This window comes from Furipterus horrens, unplaced genomic scaffold, assembly GCF_987537825.1.
Source record: "Furipterus horrens unplaced genomic scaffold, mFurHor1.1.pri manual_scaffold_13, whole genome shotgun sequence".
Classification (NCBI taxonomy): Eukaryota; Metazoa; Chordata; class Mammalia; order Chiroptera; family Furipteridae; genus Furipterus; species Furipterus horrens.
Genome location: NW_028327183.1, coordinates 41,112,678 through 41,133,678, shown reverse-complemented (window position 1 = coordinate 41,133,678; position 21,001 = coordinate 41,112,678). Strand labels below are relative to the sequence as shown.

Genomic DNA, 21,001 nt, shown 5'->3' with positions numbered 1-21,001 from the left:
GGAAGGAGGGTGATAGGCTGTAGGAGTGCATTCAGAATGTCCTTTACCTTAGCTCACTCCTATTACATTTTTCCTCCTTGCCCACATTGGCAAGGTGGGCATTGTCCTGCAAAAGCAAAAGGTTCCCCCTTTTCTTCCAGGTCAAGGCACATGCCTGGGTGGTGGGTTTGTTCTCTGGTTGGGGCATGTACAGGAGGCAACCAATCAATGTTTTTCTTTCCCATTAATGTTTCTTTCCCACTTTCTCCCCCAACCCTTTAAAAAAATTTTTTTCCCCCTTCTCTAGAAGCCCTCACCTCACACCCCCACCCCAGGTTTGGTGCTATCAGCATTTGATGAGAGGTCTGTACTTCCGGACCAGGAGCCCTGGGAGGGCAAGGTCCAGCACTGCCTTGGCCATGCTGTGTACCCCAGCACCATCCAGACCAGGTACGAACCTACGAAGTACCTAACATACTGGCTGGATAAAGAGGCTTCCGGAATCTCCATTATACTGGACCCAGGTGCACAGGAATGAATCATCCTAAGTCCAGCTCACAGGCCAGGCTTGAGGTGGATAAGCAGTCACACCCACTGGCAATCCCCAGTCCAGCCTTGGTGTCCACCCCTCTGGCCTTACCTTACCCTCCACATCTAGGGACCTGGTTCCATGCCTTCTACACAAATTCCTGGAGATTTGGGGCTGTGAGTCGACTGGAAAGAGCAGGGATCAGGAACCACTTCAAAGATAAAGTAGGGGGTTTTAAACTGAGCCCCAGGTTTAAGGGGGCATCCCCAGCACCAAAAACAGGGCCAGGCACATGAATCCCTCAATAAGAGTTTAATGAATGAGTAAATAATGTCCCCTTGAAAAGGCCCCCACCCCAATTAAAGGCCAATTGCAGTAACACTTCAGGTTTTCAACCCTTCTTCCTTCCTGCTAGGAGGTGCCATGTCATTTATTGAAAGAAAACAAAACAAAACAGGGCAAACACATTTCTTAATAAGTGCAGTTTGTTAAAATCCTGTTAAAACATATGGGGCAAGGGGAAGTAAAAATAATCAGAGAATCACTGTAGGAAACACGTTTAGGTCTGGCACCTGGGAGATCTCTGGAGAGGAGGCAGTGGGAAAATTTCATAAAAGGGAAGGAGCCCCACCCCCCCACCTCCCCTTCTTCCCTCTCACCCGCTTAATCCCACCAGAAACTACCAAGACGCCTGGAATAAAAGGTTTCAAGTTCAATTGTCACACTCTCTCCAAATACAAAAAGCAGTTACAATTCAACTCAACACAGAAGCTTGTGTGCAAAGTTACGTATGGGAAACTGAGACATTGTATAAAAAGTTAGGTTAAAGATGATTTTGTGGTTTTGTTTTGAGGGTGTGGCTCTTTGTTGGTTGCCTGAACTCAGCAAAGAAATGGTTATCCTGATGAAATATCAACAGCCGACCCACAGTAAAAACAGACAAATTCTAAAAATTAAAAAAAGCATAATTACCAAAAAAATATCTGTCACTGCTTCCTCCCTCCACACTTTGCTTTTTAAAATTTTTTAAAAGTTTTTGATTTTTTTTTTTTTTTTAAATCCTGAAAAGTAGACAGTAAAACAGCTCCTGGAAGAATTTACAACCAACTGCATGAAGGTCTGGGAAGCTGAGACACTGGAGCATGGCTGGGACAGTGGACAGGAAGGGGTCCCCCCTCAGTCACTGTGGCCTCACTGTATGACTAAGGGAGGGGAGGGGTGTCTTTAGTTAAAAAGGAGGAAAGGAAAAAGAGGAGGAAGAGGGGGAAGGTGGGGAGGGAAAGAGAAAATAAAAGGTCACTGATGCCTGTTTGAATTAAGAGAAAAATGCCCAGCCCTGTGGGGGAAGAAGCCCCTCCGAAGGGTGGCACGGGCTGGAGGGAGGCAGCCCTGGGATGACCTGTCCCCCAGCGCCACAGGACCCTGTGGGGCAGCCGAGGGACTGAGGGGGTGCTGGCGGAGGAAGCCGCAGGGGCCTCCGGGCCACACTGCTACTGAGTGCTCGTGCCCCCCTGTGTGTTTCCGGCGTAGCTCCCGTAGTCGTAGTTCCCGTAATACGGTGGCCACTGGCCCTGGTTCTGATAGTACTGGTTCCACTGCTGAGCATACTGAGGAGAAACCAAAGGTACCAAGTTTTCTCTCATCCAGACATATATTTGGCTCCTTCCCTCCCCCCACTCTCACCCAAGGTAGAAATGGGTGCCCTGACAGAGAGATCAAGGCACCCAGCGATAACAAGGGACTGACCAGGTATCGGTCTGGTTAATGGGCACTGAGGGACTGAAGCCCAGGCCTCCTGGCTTGCCAGCCTAATGCCCTTAGTCGCAGGTATGGTGGCCTAGTACCAACCCATCAGAATGGACCTGGCCATGGTGCTGAGGCAGGTCCCGGAAGCCTTGCTGCACCGGGGGGAGGGGCTGGGATATCAGCTGTTTAGCCGCTAGAGCAGGAGGTCACCATATGAACTGGCTACGTCCCGGTGGACGCCTGCAGGCTGCCCATCTTCTATGGATAAGCAGGGACTTAAGTCTGGGAATACACATCCACAAGGGGCCCCCAAAAGTCTCTCCATTCCATTGTCTCCAGTCACCCGCACCCCTGTCTGGCACCTACCTGCTGATACTGGTTATAGCTGGGCTGAGGGTAGGTCTGTGCGGTCGGGGGCGGCGGCGGGGTATATGGGGCTGGGGTGTAGGCACCGTAGCTCCCATAGTTGTAGGCAGGTGGTGGTGGAGGTGGAGGTGGTGGGGCTGTATAGCCCTGGCTGTACCCTCCTTGGCTGTAGGGTGGCTGGCTGTAACTCGGCTAGAAAGTAGGGGGGAAACCAGGGCTGTGAAATGGCAGCTCAGCAGAGATGAAGGAAGGGCCTTTGTAAGCAATGGGCCCAAAAAGAAACTTCCCTGGTGGGGGCTGAGGACGGAGGGGAGGTAGGTTAGCGACATGGCAGGACAGGGGGGCAGGACGCAGGGCCATGTTCTGGACTCTGTTCTGAGAGCCCAGGGGAGCAAGGCACAGGCACTTCTTGAAAGCCCAGTTCCCCTTGTCGCCACCAAAATGAAATTACAGAAGAACTACCCTTCAATTGCCTCACATATTCAATAAGCTTGTGTGCACGAACCGCAGGGTACTCAGTAAACTGTGGTGGTCCTTATGGGAGGAGTTGCTGAGAAAAGTGGTGGCCATTTCCTAAGTGCTTCCCATGAGCAGGCTGTACCATCAACTCAGCCCATTCCCCGGCAGCTCAGAGAGTGTTCCACTAGCCTCCTCTCACTGACAGGGAAGCTGAGATTCAGGGAAGTGAAATCACTGATTGGGTCCAAGTCAGAACCAGGACCTGACCCCAGGTTCGCCTAGTTCCACAGCCTTCCTCATGAAGCTATAATGCCACCACCCACCTCCCGCAACGAACCTTCGGTGTGAGTTCTATGAACAACTCTAATCCCTTTTGAGAAAAATGAGATCCAGAATGTGAAGCTGTCTGTCCGAGGTCACAAAACCAGAATGTTTGAGGTCTGTGCCTGCTCAGCTCCTGCTCTAGGGACTATTCTGGTTAGACCAGGACTGGAGAACCATTCATGTCTCCTGGCAGCTGCTCCCAGGCCTGGCACGTGAAAGGTACTCAGGAAATGGCTGCACAATGAAAGGAGAGTGCTCTGGCTGACAGAGGCCTGTCTGGAGCGGCTCCTAATGAAGGTCTCCAAGCAGAGAGGAAGTCCTCTCCAACCTTAGGGCTTGTCTCCACATCCTGAAGACAAGGGGACGAGCCCCTTCCAGCCTGGGCAAGGGGCAACTCCACTAAATGCTTTCTTGGGGATTCAGTGAACCAGTGACAATGCCAAGAGAAATGGACTTGCTGGAGGGACCTGGAGATGACTGGGGTGCAGCCCTGTCAAAGCACTGTCTGGGAGAAAGGAGGGCAGAGCTGAGGGTGGGTGCGGAGCGGGGCTGCAGCAGGTGCTGGCAGTTCCCCTGGCCCCACCGCCGCTCACCTGTGGAGGGCTGTAGCTGCTGACCGTGGGGGTGCTGGTACTGGCACTGGAGCCAGGGATGTTGCTGTTCTTGCTGTAGCTGCCGGCCCCTGGTGGGTTCCGAGCAGGGCTGTAGCTGGGTGGTGGCGGTGGCTGCTGTGGCGGTGGCTGTGGTGGTGGCGGCTGCTGAGGGGGTGGCTGCTGCTGGGGAGCTCGGTTGTAGCTGCCTCGGTTGTTGGAGTTGTTGTTATCCCGGCTATTGTTACCCCAGCGGTTCTGGTTGTAGCCACCACCTCCGCTGCGGTTGAAACCTGCATTGGAGAAATGAGATGAGAAAGGCCTGTCATTCTCAAGTTGGGACCCTTAGGAGCTGGGCTGACTTGGTGACGGCTCAAATGAACAAAAAAAAGCACCCCCTCTGGGACTCCCCAGGCCCCTAGGTGCATTCCCCGTGCAGCCTTGATAACACTCGGTCATCACTGTAGGCTGAAGGTTTGCCTTGGTTTCTACTGTGTCCCCAGCATCTCGATAACTGTTTCATAAATTGGAAGAGATGGTCTGGAAGAGAGGCTGCCAAGTATGGACAACAGTCTTCAACAGGCTTGTCCCAATGGGCCAGTTTCTCCTGAGCCCTCATGCAGTTGTCTCTTGAACCCGAGACCCTCGCCTCTTCCAAGTCCTATGGCCTCTGGACCTTAGCTCAGGCAGCTGCATCTCCGGAGGCCTTTCTTGGGCCCTGCTCCCCTGCAGACTGGCTCAGGCCCCTTGGGCTTTCCTGTTAAGCCCGGAAACCTCTGGGGCTGTCACTACAGGATGATGTGTCTGTTTAGGGCATGACTGTGTCCCCAAACGATCCAGGGCATGCTTGTTAAATTATGATTATACACTTTATTGCAGAGGCAGCATAATTTAGTGACAACGAACTTGGGTCACTTGATCTCAACTCTAGATTCAGCTGGGCAAATTATGGGCAGATTCCCTCTTAGCACCTTTCTACATTTGTTTTAAAACCCAAACCAAAAGCAGCCCTAATATTTGTCTTGAACCAGGCCTTGAGCTGGGACCCAGGACTGGCAGTAAACTCAACCTGGCCCCTCTTCTCAACAAGCTCAAGGTGAGATGGGGAAGAATCACAAAAATGATGGCAATGACTTCTGGCTGGTGTGGCTCAGTGGACTGGGTGCCAGCCTGCAAACCAAAAGGCCTCCAGCTGGGAACATGCACGAGGCAGCCAATCGATGTTTCTCTCCCTCTCTTTCTCCCTCCCTTCTCCTCTCGCTCTAAAAAAAAAAAAACCAACCAAGGCGGCAACGAGACATACAATCGGGCAAACACCCAGGAGGAGCAGGACAGAGGGAACATGCCCCTGAGGCCGCATAGGTTGACTCACCCTGGTTCTCTCCCCGAGCTCGGCCCAGGGCTGCTGCTAGGGAACCTTCACCCACTGACTGACTAAGCAGTCACAAAGCCCAACCCTGACCCAGGAACCAGAAGCGCAGAAAGCTTACCTCCTCGGTAGCTGCTTCCTCCACCACTGCCTCCGCCTCGGTTCTGGAAGCCTCCTCGATTGCCCCCCGGGGGGCCTCGGTTGTCGTAGCGCTGGAAACCACCGCCACCCCCGCGGCCCCGGAAGCCACTGCCACCTCGGTTGTCAAAGCGCTTTTCAGGGGGTGGCCCGGCCTTGCGGCCCTCCTCATTGTATTGCCTCACCAGCTTGTCTGCTTCCTCCCGCTGCAGCTCAATGAACAGCACCTCATCCAGGAAGTCCCCAACGTCTGGCAACGTGAAGTTGGCTAGGAGGAAGGGAAGGCCCCAGAGGGAACAAGCAGGTGTGATGTCTTCCACAACCAGGATACTGGAGCAGTGAGCAAGAGAGGCGAGGCGGGATCCCCACCTCAGCCTCTCTGATAATGGCCAGTGGCTAACGAAGACCTCTTCTTTCCTGAAGGGGTAGCTAAGCCCCACCAAACCAGTGTTAATACGTGCTCCCTCCAGCCTCACCCCAGGGGGCAGGCCAGGCAGGTGAATCTGGGAAGCAAACTGAGGCTTGCTCACAATCAGCCCAGCCAGTGGGTGCCAGACGCAGGTGCCCATACGGGCCTCTAGCATTTGCTCCCACACATTTCCTCCCTCATCTTGCTCCAGTCCCATCTAGTCTGAAAACCTTGCCACAGGAAAGATATAGGCAACTTTTCCATTTACAGCCTTACTAGACAAGGGAGACAAAGCAGAAGCAAAAAAAAAAACCCAAGGAGCTAGGGAGGGAAAAACTATGTAAGAAGCTTTTTTCAAGGACTCCACTGAAATGTTCCTTTGGGAACTGCTCATCTCCTACCTTTCATTTCCAAGACGGCGTGGTCTGGGACGTCTTTCCCTTCCTCATCAGTTCGCTTTATTGTTCGGTCTTTTAGGTCCTCGTCAGTGGGACAAATGACAATAGCTTTGCGCTGGAAGCCTTCGAATGGTCTCATTTTTCGTCTCTGAGCTGACCCATAAACATTTGTCTAGGGGTAGGTAACAGAGAAAGCAAGAGATGGCACATTATAGGAGGATTTTCTCATCTATGAGGCACTATGTAGGCCAAGGAGTAAGAAACAGCATGAGTTCTTTAAGCAGAGAAACCCAGGAGACTGATCTCCACTGCTAAGATTTTTAATTCTAACCTCAGAAAACAAGCTGACGTGGGAAAGTGGCTGCTGCCAGTCGCAGGGATTGCAATGGTCAGACTCTGCGCTTTAATCCACTTTGTTCTCGGTACTGCACTTTACAACCCCTCCCCCCAAAGTAACACAGGCCTTGTTTTACTTAGCTTCACAGATGTGCGTATTTCACAAATTGAAAGCAAGACCCTCCACCAACAAAAAGATCACAACTCGCTTTACTGCAGTGGTCTGGAACAAAATCCGCAGTATCTCCAAGGAATGCCTGTATGTGCTCATCGTAAAAACTCAGAGTACAAGGTATAAAGTTTAGAGTATCTTCATCCATCTACTTTCAGTCTTACTACCCAGGGATGAATTGTATTAAATTTACGCCTTTCTAAAGATATCTGTGTTATTTTTAACATGAATGGAATCATACTACAGTATACATACTCTTCTGAAGCCTTTTTTCACTGAAGTTCTCTTAATATTTTTCTGTGCCAGAGTTCTCTTTTTAATGGCTGTGTAATATTTACAGAATGGATATTATAATTAATCAGCCCTCCCGGAAGCTGTGCTGTGGCAAGGCACGTGCAAGGGGCTGCCGCCAGGACCACCCGGCTGGCCGCAGGCGCATTAAGATGGAAGCAGAGGTGAACATGCCTCGCCTCCACCCACAACTACAGCACAAATTACAGCTAAACTACAAAACAAACACCACCCAGATTCGTCAGAAAGTCAAGCTATATGAAGTCTGACAACCAAGGATTTAAAGAAGCCACATTCATCCAGATGGGTGCCCTTTTCTACAAAAGGTCACTTTATTAGGACAGTAGGTCAAAGCAGCTCTACCTAATACACAGAAACAAACACAGGGAGGCTGCCAAATTGAGGAGACAAAAGAAATATGGCCCAAATGAAAGAATAGAACAAAACTCCAAGAAAAGAACTAAATGACATTGAGATAAGCAACCTATCAGATGCAGAGTTCAAAACTCTGGTTGTCAGGATGCCCAAAGAAATCACTGGGTACTGCGACAGCATAAAAAAGACCCAGGCAAAAATGAAGGTTGCATTAAGGGAAATAAAGAAAAATCCACAGGAAACCAACAGTGGATGGGATGAAGCTGAGATTCAAATCAACGATTTTGAACATAAGGGGAAAAAAACAAACAACCATTCAACAAGAACAGAATGCATAAACAAGAATTTTTTAAAAAATAAAATAAAATAAAATAAGAAGCCTCTAGGACATCTCTGAATATATCAACATCTGAACCATAGGGGTGCTAGAAGAAAAGGAAGAGCAAGTAATTGAAAAGTTATTTGAAAAACTAATGAAGGAAAACGTTCCTAATCTGGCAAAGGAAATAGACATACAAGTCCAGGAAGCAAACAAGTTGGAACCAAAGAGGACCACACCAAGACACATCATAATTAAAATGCCAAAGGTTCAAGATAAAGAGAGAATCTTAAAAGCAGCAAGAGAAAACAAGAGTTACCTATAAAGGGTTCCTGTAAGACTATCAGCTGATTTCTCAAAAGAAACTTTGCAGGCAAGAAGGAACTGGCAAGAAGTATTCAAAGTGATGAAAAGGAAGAACCTGCAACTAAGATTACTCTATCCAGCAAAGCTATCATTCAGAATGGAAGGGCAGATGAAGTGCTACCCAGACAAGGTAAAGCTGAAGTTCATTCATCACCAAGCACTTATTACATGAAATGTTAAAGGGACTTATTTAAGAAGAGGATCAAAACTATGAACATTAAAATGACAACAAGCTCACAACTATCAACAATAGAACTTAAAAAATAAAAACAAAAACAAACTAAGCCAACAACCAGAATAGGAACATAATCATAGGTGTGGGGATCGTTTGGAGGGTTATCAGCTGGGAGGGGGAAGAGGGAGCAATGGGGATATGGTGCAGGGATTAAGAAGCATAACTGGTTGGTACAAAATAGACAGGGGGATGTTAAGAATATAGAAAAGGGTGAAGCAAAAGAACTTACATACACAACCCATGGACAGGAACTAAGGGGGGGGGTGGGATTGCTGGAGGTAAGGGGGGTACTGGGCAGAGGAGACAAGGGGAAAAATTGGGACAATTGTAACAGCATAATCAATAAAATATACTTAAAAAAGAAATAAAAAAGATGAGGCACAAGAGTCCCTCTTGCAGGATAAGAACAGGGCTGGACCGGGGGCCGCCAGAGGCTGGGAGCCCAGGGCACACCTAGTGGGAGACCTTGGTTCTGGGAACAGCTGTCCTCTAAACCAACGGTCCCCAACATCTGGGCCTTGGACTTGTACCGGGCTGCATAGCAGGAGTTGAGCTTGAATGCAATGTGCTTGAAATCATCCTGAAACCATCTCCCAACCCAGGTCTGTGGAAAAACCGTCTTCCATGAAACTGGTCCCTGGTGCCAAAAAGGTTGGGACTGCTGCCCTAAAGCTTATCTCCACGGCCCTGACACACACTAGGCAACGGTGTTCTTCCCTACTCCACGGGGCAAGTGTCTCACCTTCATGAAGGAGAGTGAGAGGGTGTGTCGGGGGGGGGGGCCCACAAATGCTGTGTGGTCTGGGCTTTGAGCACTGGCCCATATGGTTAAAAAGCACATCAGGTTACAGGGCAAAAGTCACGTCCCCTCCCTCCTGCTCTTCTTGGACTCTCTATTCTGGAAAGCGGAGCAGGAGGTAGAATCTGGGCTCCTCCATCTAAATAATGAGGTTTTCTCATAACAAAAGCCAGAGTGGGTGGGTGCCTAAAAGAATGTGGCCCCAGAACATTCTGTGAACAACCCATTCCACTTTTATTTGCCCACAGAAGTGATCCTATCTTGAGTCCTTTGAACTCAAGGACAGAGATAAACACCTCCTGGAGGATTTCTATGGGGCAGACCTGTTGTGACAAAGTCCTGATGAGGGGACAGAGAAAAGAAACAATACTGCCCAGAGGGCTAGTCCCTGCAGCTTCAGGGGAGGGAAGGAGTGGGGCGGAGCAGACTAGACTCAAAGAACGGGCCTGGGAAGTGGCTAGACTCTGAGGGATGCCTCTTAGACACTCTGTAACTGAGGTGTGGAAAACCCTCTTGGCAAATATCCAAGACTCCACCTCCCTCTCCATACTCCTTGGCTTGAGGAAGGGAAGACGACTGTCTAAACCACACCAACAGAAACGCAAATACTTGCCTTTCCTGGAGGAAAGGGAGTTAGCTGCCCGTTGCCACAGCAAACACAGTGAGGTCAGAGACCCTGGGTTGGCCCAGGGCTGCTGTGGTCACTGGGGGCTGCTAGTGTCTGTTGCTAAGAGACCAGCACAACGGCTAGATCGGCTTTTTCCAGCTATGTGGGCTCCCTCTGCCTAGCTCCTACTTCTCCCAGTCCCACCCTGCTTGAAGATGCTGGCTCTAAGGTATCTGATGGGGCTGTGTCCCCTAACTGCCAATCTCTTGGAACGGGGGCCCAAGGACAGGAGTGAGGCTTCTCAGAGGAGCTGTGTGGGTAGTTTTGGTGTGTGACAGCCAGGGGAGCAAGGGAGCTCACAGCAGGCTGCTTACAGCTCAGGCTCTATAAGAGTCCCACTGTCCCATTTCCATCTCACTGCCTCCCGCCCCCCATCCATGCTAAATGGGGTCAGTGGGAGAAACCTGGATGGATCCCAGCAGAGCAAATTTAAAGCTGGTGATAAGAGTTCGTTGCAAGGTAAACTGAGTGGAAGGAAACCACAGCAGGGAGAGAACTAACTGGAGTGCCGCAGTGGAACTGGCTGAGGCCCTGGGGGGTAGGGACCTTTCCCCAGTGCCTGCCAGTAAGAGGTGGTCCAGGCTTCCGCTCCAGCCGTGGGTTTGTTTCAGGCAAAAAGGCACGGCATCTGTCAACAGGGATGCAAAGCAGAACTGGAACATGTTCTGAGTGCTATGCTGGTATTACTGTCACACCCAGTCCCGCCTCTCATCACTGCCAGGCCTGGCTCTGGGCTCCTAGAGCCCTAAGGGAGCTCCTAGCCTGCAGCCCTCAGCTCTGCAGTGGTTTGGAGGCCTCCCAAGAGGCCCTGTAGAGGCTTTCTCAGAAGCCTCCAGGAGGACAACTCTGTTGCTCCAGAGGAGCTCCTGCTCTGCACCCACTCTCGCGGCTCCTCGGTAGGCCAGGGACAGGCTAGGCAGCATTTCATTGCAGAGGTTTTCCACCAGGGAGGGCCACAAAGAGCCACTTGAAACAATGTAGCCTATTTCCCCTTTTTCTTTTCTCTTTAGCCTTTTAGTAGGCAGGCAAATTTAGCATATCCCTCCCTCATTAAAATGTGATTGTGGCTCCCCACTGCCCACAGGACAAAGTCCTAACTCTTTTTCCCAGGAATCCCACTTCCCCATTTCCCACCATGGCTCCAACCATTCTGAGCCATGACCATCTGGGAAGTCACCAGATACATGTCCTACCAGTAAATCAACAGCATAACTTTGAACAGGTTCCCTTCCTCTAGGAGGCCTGTTTCCCCTGCAGTTTATCTCTATTCTTTTTCTCCTTGGATGTTTCACAGCTGAAACACCCACATGATCTGAAGCGGATACCCAGGTCACCATGGAATGCAGGTCAAAGCCCCAGCAAAGCCAAGAGCTTGTACCCAATGAGACATATCCTGGCGTAGAAGCTAAGGCCCTAACCATACATAGGTTAGACTCACACAGCCTCACCTGCCTTCAGCAGACACGTATTTTTTCCCTCGTAAGAATGGACATTTCTGCCCTGGCTGGTGTGGCTCAGTCGGTTGAGCACAGGCCTGTGAACCAAAAGGTTGCCTGTTCGATTCCCAGTCAGAGCACATGCCTGGGTTGTGAGCCAGGTCCCCCACTGGGGGTGCGCGAGAGGCAACTGATTACTATTTCTTGCTCACATCTATGTTCCTCTCCTCTTTCTCCCTCCCTTCCCTGCTCTCTAATAAATAAATAAAATCCTAAAAAAATTTTTAGAGAAAAAAAAATGGGCATTTCTGAGGCCAACCTATATAATACGAGATTTAAAAGAGCCAAATGCAGGGAGGTCTGACCACTTGGGAAGAACCAGAGATGATCCAGGACTGCAGGGAATTCCATCTAAGCTCAGGAGAGTAATGCCACAACTTATCAGTCACTGCCAAAGCTGATGCGGTGGGTGTATAGGTCCTGCTATGTATCTTCTACACCCTGCACCCTCCCTATAGGGTTTTCTGGAACCCACATCTGAGGTTTAAGCCAGAACAGATAGAACCACTGGCTTTAGACCTTTTACAGGCCCGAGTAACCTATAATCTGAAGCCCCAAGTTCAATCCTCCAATCTACGGTTAACAGAGAACCCTCCTCCTCTCCTTCAGAATTTAGGCACTTTGGCCTCCCTGTTGGTCTAGATCTTGGCCCAATCTGTATACTCCTCCATCAGGAAGCTCGTGGCCCTGAAGACCACAGGTCTAGCTGGTAGAGTCCTGGACTCCACCCCCCCGCCGCCTCATCCCTCAACAAGCGAGCACATACGCCAAAGACCAACAGCGCGTCTGCACAGAGCTCAGCTGTGCTGTGCCTGGCTAAGGCGCCAAGGCCTGACCTCTAGGGAAGACCCACTTTGAAATGTTGGACAGAGATGTTAAGATGATCTACCCCCAGGACTACAATCCTCCACTGAGCCACATATCTGAAACAGGTTTCATAGCTGATTTAACCAGCAAATTGACCAAATGACAAGCAGGGAATACTTGCTGGGAATCCTCAGGGTGCTAAAACTACCCTGCCCCCCTTGCAGGACACTGAGTCCTGCTGATGCCAAGTGAAGACTGCAATTCTAATGCCCTGACAAGAATGGGCAAAGCAAGGCCAGAGTTAAAAAACAAAATTTTCAAAGGGAGAAAAGCTGGCTGTGCACATTACTGATGCTGAGCTGGAGGAGTAACCCTGGGTGCCTCTTGGACTATCCTGTGCTCAACAGTTCCCCTAATCCCCAGAAATAAATATTCTAAACATTAGCCCAATTAGTTGTTTTCATTGAAATTTAGTATTGGGGGATTATGTACTGTCTTCTTCACAAATGTGAGCCTTCCAGGCTGAATGCTATGGTTTCAGAACCAGAGCAAATCTCACATGCCCACCATCATAGAGGAGGACCAGGGTATAGCCCAGCCTCAGCCAACTTTTAGTTTTCCTAGCATGGCTGTTCCATCAGCAAAGAGCACATTCCTGACCCCCCCCCCCCCTTTGCCTGGCAAGATCATTTAAATTAATTTGTCTATCAAGAACTATTACTGGTCAATAATGGCCTTTTTTTCTTTTTGTCTTTAAGAACTAAGTTCTTACTATGTGGTCCTTTCAAATGCTGGACATAAGGAATCATTTCTTCAACTGTAAACATCAGATCACTAATTTAATATGAAAGGATGTAACTCAGGACCAGCCAGATGGAAGAGACGCCTAGGGCAAGGTTATGTGGGAAGGGGCGCTGCGCTTCTTCCACGCTCTCTGAGCGCACCCCTTTCTCACATCGCCACATGTTCCTGACCCAATACTCACTCAGTGGTTTTGTATAAGATGCTCGCTCCTGTGCACAGGCAACTGGGTCCCCTGGAGTTTCCAACCACCCTTCTGGCGAGCCAACCAGCACCACTAGCTCCCCTCTCATGAGGAGCCCTCTGTACTCCCAGGAACCTAGGACCTGAGGCTACACATATGGAAGGTACTCACTTTACTCATCTGCCCATTCACAGGTTTTAAAGAAAGCATGAATGCAAGGCTTAGGAGGAGAGAAGTTTGGTCACAGATCCCCAAATACAGAATCTGCTATTTGAGAAACCACCCAGGACACATGTCAAGAATGACATCTCATGGGCAGTAAACATGAGGGTACTCATTACTCTGAGACAGGGGGAATCTTAACTATGTTTGGATTACTTACACTTTTGAGAACATTGAAAGCCACAAATGATCCTCCCATCCTAAATCAAAACTAATTTTTTTAAAAAGGACATACCTGCACACAAAATTGTGTTTAATTTCAAAGGTTCCCAGATCACCTGATGTGAAGAACCCTGCTCTTAATTTAAGCACAGGTACAAAATATGTGACCTAGATATGTACCTGACTGTCATAAAAACATGCTAAGAGAAACAAGAACATATCTATGGAATAGCGTAATTAATAACAATCTCTAGCTACTATGTGCCAGGCCCTGTGTTAGGTATGTGGGCACCATTACGATCTCCATTTTACAGACGAGGAGACTGAGATTTGAAGGCTGAAGTCAGCTGTTTGCAGGCATGCAGCTAGGAAGCAGCAGAGCTGGGGTCAGAGCCCAGGTCTGTCCACCTCAGAAATCCACGCCCTTTCCAAGTTGACTAAATAGCTCTCACGTGATAATGTTCCACTGGGCTGCTGAGAGCCCGAGCTAGGCCCTGATCATGGCCCCAGACCCCACCCACCGACAGGGCTCAGAGAACTATGCTAAGAGCCCGGGACTGTGCCATCATGCACGGCTGACCCCCTTACAGCAGTGCAATCTAAGAGCATTATGGTGAAAAAATAAAAGAATAAGAGGGGAGTATCCAGGCACCCAACAGGACCCTTCCCTCTCCAAGGGCATGATGGTCACCAGTAAATACCTGGTCTAGGATATAGTTGCGTTTCTTGCGGGCAGCGATCTGGATGAGGCGGTTGAGGCACTGGGTGGCCTGCTGGATCAGGACATCCCAGCGGCCGGCGTAGTTCCGCTGTCGGCGTAGGCCCATCACCTGTGGGCAGGGGATGGCAAGGGGTGGGTGGTCCTAGTTGTAGGGCAGCACTGGGGGGCGGGGTGAGGGAGGTGGCAAAGGGAAGACCAGGGCTGGCCTTACCCGCATCTTATCCATGATGGCATTGGTACCCAGGATGTTGTACTTCTTGGAGGGGTTGGAGGCTGCATGCTTGATGGCCCATGTGGTCTTCCCAGCAGCAGGCAGGCCCACCATCATCAGAATCTGTAAGGACAGGACAGGGAGGAGCACTGAAGCAGCAGCAGGTGTGGCATGGCAACCTGGCACCTCCCTGACTTGCTGGTGACCACAAGGGTGACTAAACCTCACAGTCACCTCCGGGAAATGAAAGCAATAGCTTCTACCTCACAGTGTTGGTGTTCGGCTTCAAAGAGATGAGACTCATCAAACCGTCAGCAGATGACCTAGCACGGACGAGCACAAAACCAAGGGCTGTTACGGGTATTTACGTTTTTGTTTAGCATGATTCAGTGGTCTCTGACAGGGAAGACCCTGGGAGGGCTGTGCACTGGGACTGGCCCACAGATGGGCACAATTTTCCTGGAGTCTGAGACGGGGACAAACTGTATGTATAAGCACAAGCATCATATCGAATCAGTGCACTTAGAATTTGTAGAACAGTAGAGACAACCTAAATGCCAGTAAGAGGAAAATGGTTAGTTTGTGAAGCTATTGAAAATGAATTTATCGCTGGGAGGCGTGGCTCACTTGGTTGGAGTGTTGTCCCGTAAACTGAAAGGGTCGCAGATTCAGTCCCTGGTTAGGGTAAAGTCAATAAGCATGTCCTCGGGTAAGGATTAAAAACAATGAATTTAAAAACAGGTGTTCACAAAATGTTAAGTGAAATAGGTAGGATATCAGAATGCTTAACTGTGAGACCCCAATGATAACGCATCTGTGTACGAAACAGGCCCTTAGTGCAGCAACAGGACAAAATCTAAAACTTGCAAAGTAAACTTGTTTGCGAATGGTGGAATAACGGGAAACTTTAATTTTCTAGAATATAATAAAATCACTTATATCTCAGGGAGAAAAAAAAAGAAAAGAACCAAGATCATCCGTACAGATTCTGTGGCTAAACCACCCCCCAGGCCAGTCGTCGTTTTTGTTGAGACAGTTTTGCGTGAGTGTAAAGCTGCACAAGGCCCGTGAAGAACACACTCACTGGGAAGTGCCTTCAGATTCTTTTCTGCTGGGAGGAAAGCTTCCCGTTCCAAGATGCTGATCTTGCCCCTCCCTCTCCGGCCTAAGTCACAGCCCAGGCCCAGGGGCCAGGAAGAAGGAGGCCCTTTCTCTAAGGCTGCGCACGTAGGCGGGTGCTGCTTTCCAGCTGCCAAGTGTCTCCCCTCTGCCTTGGCAGTTAGGTGGCCCAGGAGACAGAGCCACCAAACCCTCCAGGCCCACTCACCTCACACTCTGCCTTGGTCTTTGGTCCGACAGTGCCCCGGATGCGCTCACTGAGGGGAAGGTGCTGGATGAAGGTAAAGCCAGGAAGAACAGAACAGTAGGGCTCTGCCCTCTGCCCGAAGTTGAACTCCACTGCACAGTTCTTCACCAGGACATGAGGGTAGAGGGCCTGGCCCCCCAAGGCTTCCTTCTGAACTCGGAAAGCAATGCCCATCCACTTCCCATTCTTGGTGAAGGAAAGTTCCACATCATTTCCACATTCGAAGTCCTAGGAGAAAAAAAGCCAAAGAAAACCTTAGGCCAATACTCAGCTGAAGGCACTGGGAACCCCAAGTTAGAGAGCAGAAACAGAGCTGGCTTCCCAGACGTAGCTGCAACCCCACCCTTCAACATACAGACACAATGGGTGGCACCAGAGAACAGCTCAGAGAATGAGTAGCTGAAAATCCAAAGGCTGGTGGATGTGAAGCATGGAATTTTAGGGAGGTCTAAGTATTTGAGCCTCGTGCCTAGCCTGAGAGGAAGACGAAGGAAAAGGCGATCCTGTCAAGCCTCAAGCCCAGCAAGGGAAGTCTGTGAAGGTAACAGATGGGAAGAAAGCCACGGCAGGGCCTTTTAAATCCAGTCCAGCTCCACAGATGCATTCATTTGTTTGACCCATGTTCCCGAGCTCCTCTTCTTCCTGGTGCACGTGTCTATGGTGATCTGGGCATGACAGAGGTCGGGGCCTAGTGGGGAACCAGATTAAGACGCTATCCTAATTCAATAACAGTAGCTACACCGGAGTAAGATTCTCGGGGGTGGGCAGCCAGACCTGTAAGCCTAGTCCTAAACAGCAAAATGAAATAAGCCAAGTTTGGGGTGGGAGGATAGAGTCCTAAAGAAAGTATTGTTTGTGTAAAAATATGGCAACAAGAGAACACAGGGTTGGGCTAGCTGAAGCATAAAGGATGAGGGGGAATTAATTCGGGTACGGCTAGAGAGCCTGGCAGGGACCACATATATTCACTCAATAACTTCACTGGGTTCCTGCTGAGCAGCTGAAGTTTAGTGGTGAAGATCTGGTTTTGGAAGGCAGGCTGCTTCAGCTCTGCCATTTCCTATCTAAAAGGGGAGGCTGTACGATTCTACAGTGCACATGGTTCTCCTGAGGAGCGAGGGGATTAGTGCGTTTACTCCACAGGGACCACACATGAATGGGGGCTCTTACTCCCAGGTGCCAGGCACTGTGCTGGGCTCAAGTGTTGGGGAAGACATGACCCCTACCCTCAGCATGCGAGTCTCTGTCACCTCAGGAGTTAGGACTTCATGCCGATGGCAGAGCAGAGTCCCTGCCTTGTTTTGAATAGGGAAGTGGCTTTGTCAAACTGTTTCAGAAAGATCACTTTGGATGCAGGGTAAAGATTTACAGCTAAGCAAAACCTGGAACCAGAGAGCAGACCAAAGCAAAGTGCAAGTTTAGGTTCCTGACTTAAAAGTACAAGATGTGGTCTTCTTTCTCTCTCGAATGAGAAGACCACCTTGGGACTTGCTCTTTAAGAAACAGTGAAAGCCCCTTCTCCCAAGGAGGCTCCTCCTCAGCCTCCTCAGCGCACAGGGTGCAGCTCCATACAGCCCTTTATATCTGTTCACCTCCAAGTGCCCACACAGCTCAAGACTATGCAGGGCAGCCATGCAAACGTCTGCCAGACAGAATCCTGCCTTAGTCCCTGCAGCGTGGTCCCTGCCAGGTCTTCTCATCTGAGCAGAAGTGGCCAGGTCACCTTTGCTCTAACACGGACATAAACATCATGGGGATTAACCTTCATATGGCCACCAGCTTTACTATGGGAACGTACCACATTGTACATAAACCCCTGACAAATCTATGGTGACAGGGCCATCTGTCCAAGAGGACAGTGCAGTCCTGTTCTCCTGCTAAGACTAAAACTCCTGGTGACAGTCGGAGGCCTAACAACCGCAAGTTCCCAGGCCTGGCACTATTCAGAGCAGGCTGTTTTTGTAACCTCATCTGTCATGCCTCCTTGTGTCACCTCCGAGGCTCTACATATTATAATTGAAATGGATTATACTGTCTTCTCTACCAGCACGGCCATTTTGTTCTTTTTGTTTTGTGAATGTTGAAAACTCGAGATCTGACCCACGTGTCCTTGCCCGAGGCTCCCCCAGGTCACTAATTTTTATACCTTCTCCAACCTCTCATCCTGAGCCTTTAAAAAATTTATAGCATCCTTTGAACAGAGGAAATTGCACATGGAGTCTTAAGAGGAGAAGAGATGATGTGGTTGAAGCAGGAGTCAAGGCCTGGAGTCCAAAACTGCCACACACTGCCAGAACCTCATGTTGACATGGGACAGAGTTTGCGGAACACTGTCACACACTGTTGACATGTTAAATTGATTCAGCCTCTTTGGAGTGTACTCTTGGTGGCAGCTATCAAAAATATACTTCTGAGCCCTGGCTGGTGCGGCTCAGTGGATTGAGTGCCGGCCTGTGAACCGGAAGGTGGCCAGTTTGATTCCCAGTCAGAGCACATGCCTGGGTTGCAGGCCAGGTCCCCAGTTGCGGGTGTGTGAGAGGCAACCACACATTGAGATTTATCTCCCTCTCTTTCTCCCTCCCTTCCCCTCTCTCTAGAAATAAGTAAATAAATAAATAAATAAAACTTTTTAAAAATATATACCTTTAACCCAGAGGTTATGCTTTTAGAAATAAATACAACTCTATTTCTACAAAAATGTACTGATGTGCAAATTGCTCACCCCAGCACAGGTGAATGTGTCCTAATGGGGAAGGGGCCACAGAGGAAACCATGCATAGGGACACAAAAAGATCTCAAAAGACACTCTGGTCAAAGTGGGAAAAAGATAAGCTGTCACTGCAGTATCAATCACTCAAGCAAATAACTTTCAGTCCACCAACAGAAGACTGGCTAAACCAAAGCAGGGTAAATTGACATTTGCATCAGAATTCTAGGAAGCCACTGGGCAAGAAACTAACTGAATGTTCACTAATAGAAGGCGGATTATATAAATATATTTGATCCACACAATGACTACAGATGATATAAAAGAACAAAGAAGTCCCCTACGCAGTGATATAGAGATCTCTAAGATATATAGTCAAGCAAAAAAAAAAAAAAAAAAAAAAAAAAAGATGCAGAATAACAAGATAAATATGCTACTTCTTGAGTGAAAGAAGAAAGCCTGACTATCAGTGGGTCCACATGTGGAGGAAGGCATATGTGAACAAGGGGTGGAAAAGTAAGATCTGAAAAAGATGTTACGCTGCACACCTTCTTACATTTTCTGTGTTTTTGCAAACCATGTGAATTTATTAACTATTCAAAAATGTTTTTTAACTCAGTTACATCTGGATCATCTGTGTAGACAGGGAGATAGCCAAGATTTACTGTTAAATGGAAAAAATTCAAGGTTTAGAATAAAGTATAAACATGGTTAATTTTTGTTTAAGCAAACATGTTTTTTATTAAAAAAGACTTAAGAAGCTGTTTCAGACTAAAGACATGGCAACGAGGACACAATAAGTGATTCTGGATTGGACCCTGAACCAAAAACAAAATTGCTCCAAAGACTATTGTTAGGGCAACTGACAAAATTCAAATGTGGACTGACGAGTAGACAATGGCATTCAATCAACGTTAAATTTAATAACTGTACTGTGGTTAAGAAATGCATGCTGAAGTATTAAGAAACAAAGACATGATGTAGGCAATCTATTCGCAGGTCAGATAAAGTCATATGTATTTGAGAAGATGGTAAATGCTAGAATCTGGACAAGGCTCTATGAGAGTTCTTAGGGTTTTTCTTTAAGTTTGAAATTATTTCAAAGTAAGAATGAAAAAACACAGGGGAAAATAAAAAGAGTACATGTGTGCAAATCTGAGGAAGGGAGAGAGAACGAGACCAGGAGGAAGCGTCCACCTGGGCAGCAACTCCCTGTCAGGGTCTCAAGGCACATTTTATAAACGTCTCTAACTCCTAATGACAACAGTACTAAGTAGGATTTACTGAAGACACACCCTGTGCTAGGCATTATTCTAAGTGCTTCTAAAGGATGAACTTAATGATCCCACACAAAATTCTTAAGCAGGTGAAGAGTCCCATTTAGAGTAGACTGAAACACAGAGAGGGCGAGCTGTCCGTGGCTGTGGGTGGAAGGGCGGGGACTAGGTCCGAGCTGACAGCCACAGCACTGTGTGGGTCACTGCTCTTGGAGACTGAAGTCTGGCAGCAGCTCAGGTACCGTTTACCTTGTCCTGTTTCACACCCACCCCTGTCCTCCTGGAAGGCAGTGTGCACTGTAGGAAGCCTGGCTCAGCCAATGTGAGGTGAAGAAAGAGAGAAGTTTAGGGATGAGAGAACACCAAAGCAAGGCAAGTGCCAACACCGCTGCTTTCGGAGGAGACGGGCTATACGGTGGCAGAGAAAGATAAGAAATTCCTCGGTCTGTTTAGAAAATGTTACTCTGATATCCAGGAATGGAGGAAGGGTGTGCACACCTGACAACCCCAAACTTCTTCAAGGTGCCATCGGACACGTTTGCTCAAAAGACCAGGCAGTTGCAATTGTAGATTTTTGCACAAAATGAAAGCAAACATTCCAGTCTGTCCAAGAGACAAAGCGGAATGGAACAGCAGCTGGAGATGGTGCAGACAGTGAACAGAGATGCTCTGAAGAAAACAGCTGCAGGGCCACCTGACGGGACCGACATTTGGTTCTGCCAATTCCCACAGTATGCCAGCACTCACCGCAAAGCAGCCAATCACATCGTTCTCTGCAAACTTGTCTCCGTAGTTTTCAAACCGGCTACTGGTTGACTTCTTCCCAGTGCCTCCATAGCCATAGGAGAAAGCCTCTTCGCCTGATGAAAGAAATAGGCAAAGGCAGATTATACCTGTGATGGTCTCAACAGCCTTTATGGTTGTCACGTACTTAAAAAAAATTTTTTTTTTTCTTTACTAGTTCACTAATCAGATACTTTTGGGGCAGAAAGATGAGGAAAGTTTCACTGAAAGGAAGCTCTGCACTGCACATGAAGAACTCCCGAGGGCTCGATGCGTTCAGGTGTTAAGTCTGGGAGCAGGAGCTGAACTGCTTGGCATAGAAAGGGAGAATGTGGAAAGAAAGGGAGGGTAAGAGAGGAGCCGGGATAGAGGAAGGCTGTATGCTGATGTGCAACCC

General features: G+C 48.8%; 1 protein-coding gene across 2 annotated transcripts in view; it reads right to left on the bottom strand.

Moving 5' to 3' along the window:
* Positions 1–1,205: 1,205 nt before the first annotated feature.
* Positions 1,206–21,001, bottom strand: part of HNRNPUL1 (heterogeneous nuclear ribonucleoprotein U like 1) — a 33,837-nt gene continuing 14,041 nt past the window's right edge. For both annotated transcript variants that reach the window (XM_090261234.1, XM_090261233.1), the window contains exons 7-15: positions 20,569–20,681; positions 15,799–16,065; positions 14,472–14,594; positions 14,241–14,369; positions 6,311–6,479; positions 5,484–5,768; positions 3,997–4,286; positions 2,621–2,812; positions 1,206–2,115 (exon numbers count right to left, since the gene is read on the bottom strand). In XM_090261234.1, coding sequence (XP_090117360.1) covers positions 1,999–2,115; positions 2,621–2,812; positions 3,997–4,286; positions 5,484–5,768; positions 6,311–6,479; positions 14,241–14,369; positions 14,472–14,594; positions 15,799–16,065; positions 20,569–20,681 — 1,685 coding nt within the window. In that variant the 3' untranslated portion in view covers positions 1,206–1,998. The remainder of the gene's footprint in view (positions 2,116–2,620; positions 2,813–3,996; positions 4,287–5,483; positions 5,769–6,310; positions 6,480–14,240; positions 14,370–14,471; positions 14,595–15,798; positions 16,066–20,568; positions 20,682–21,001) is intronic.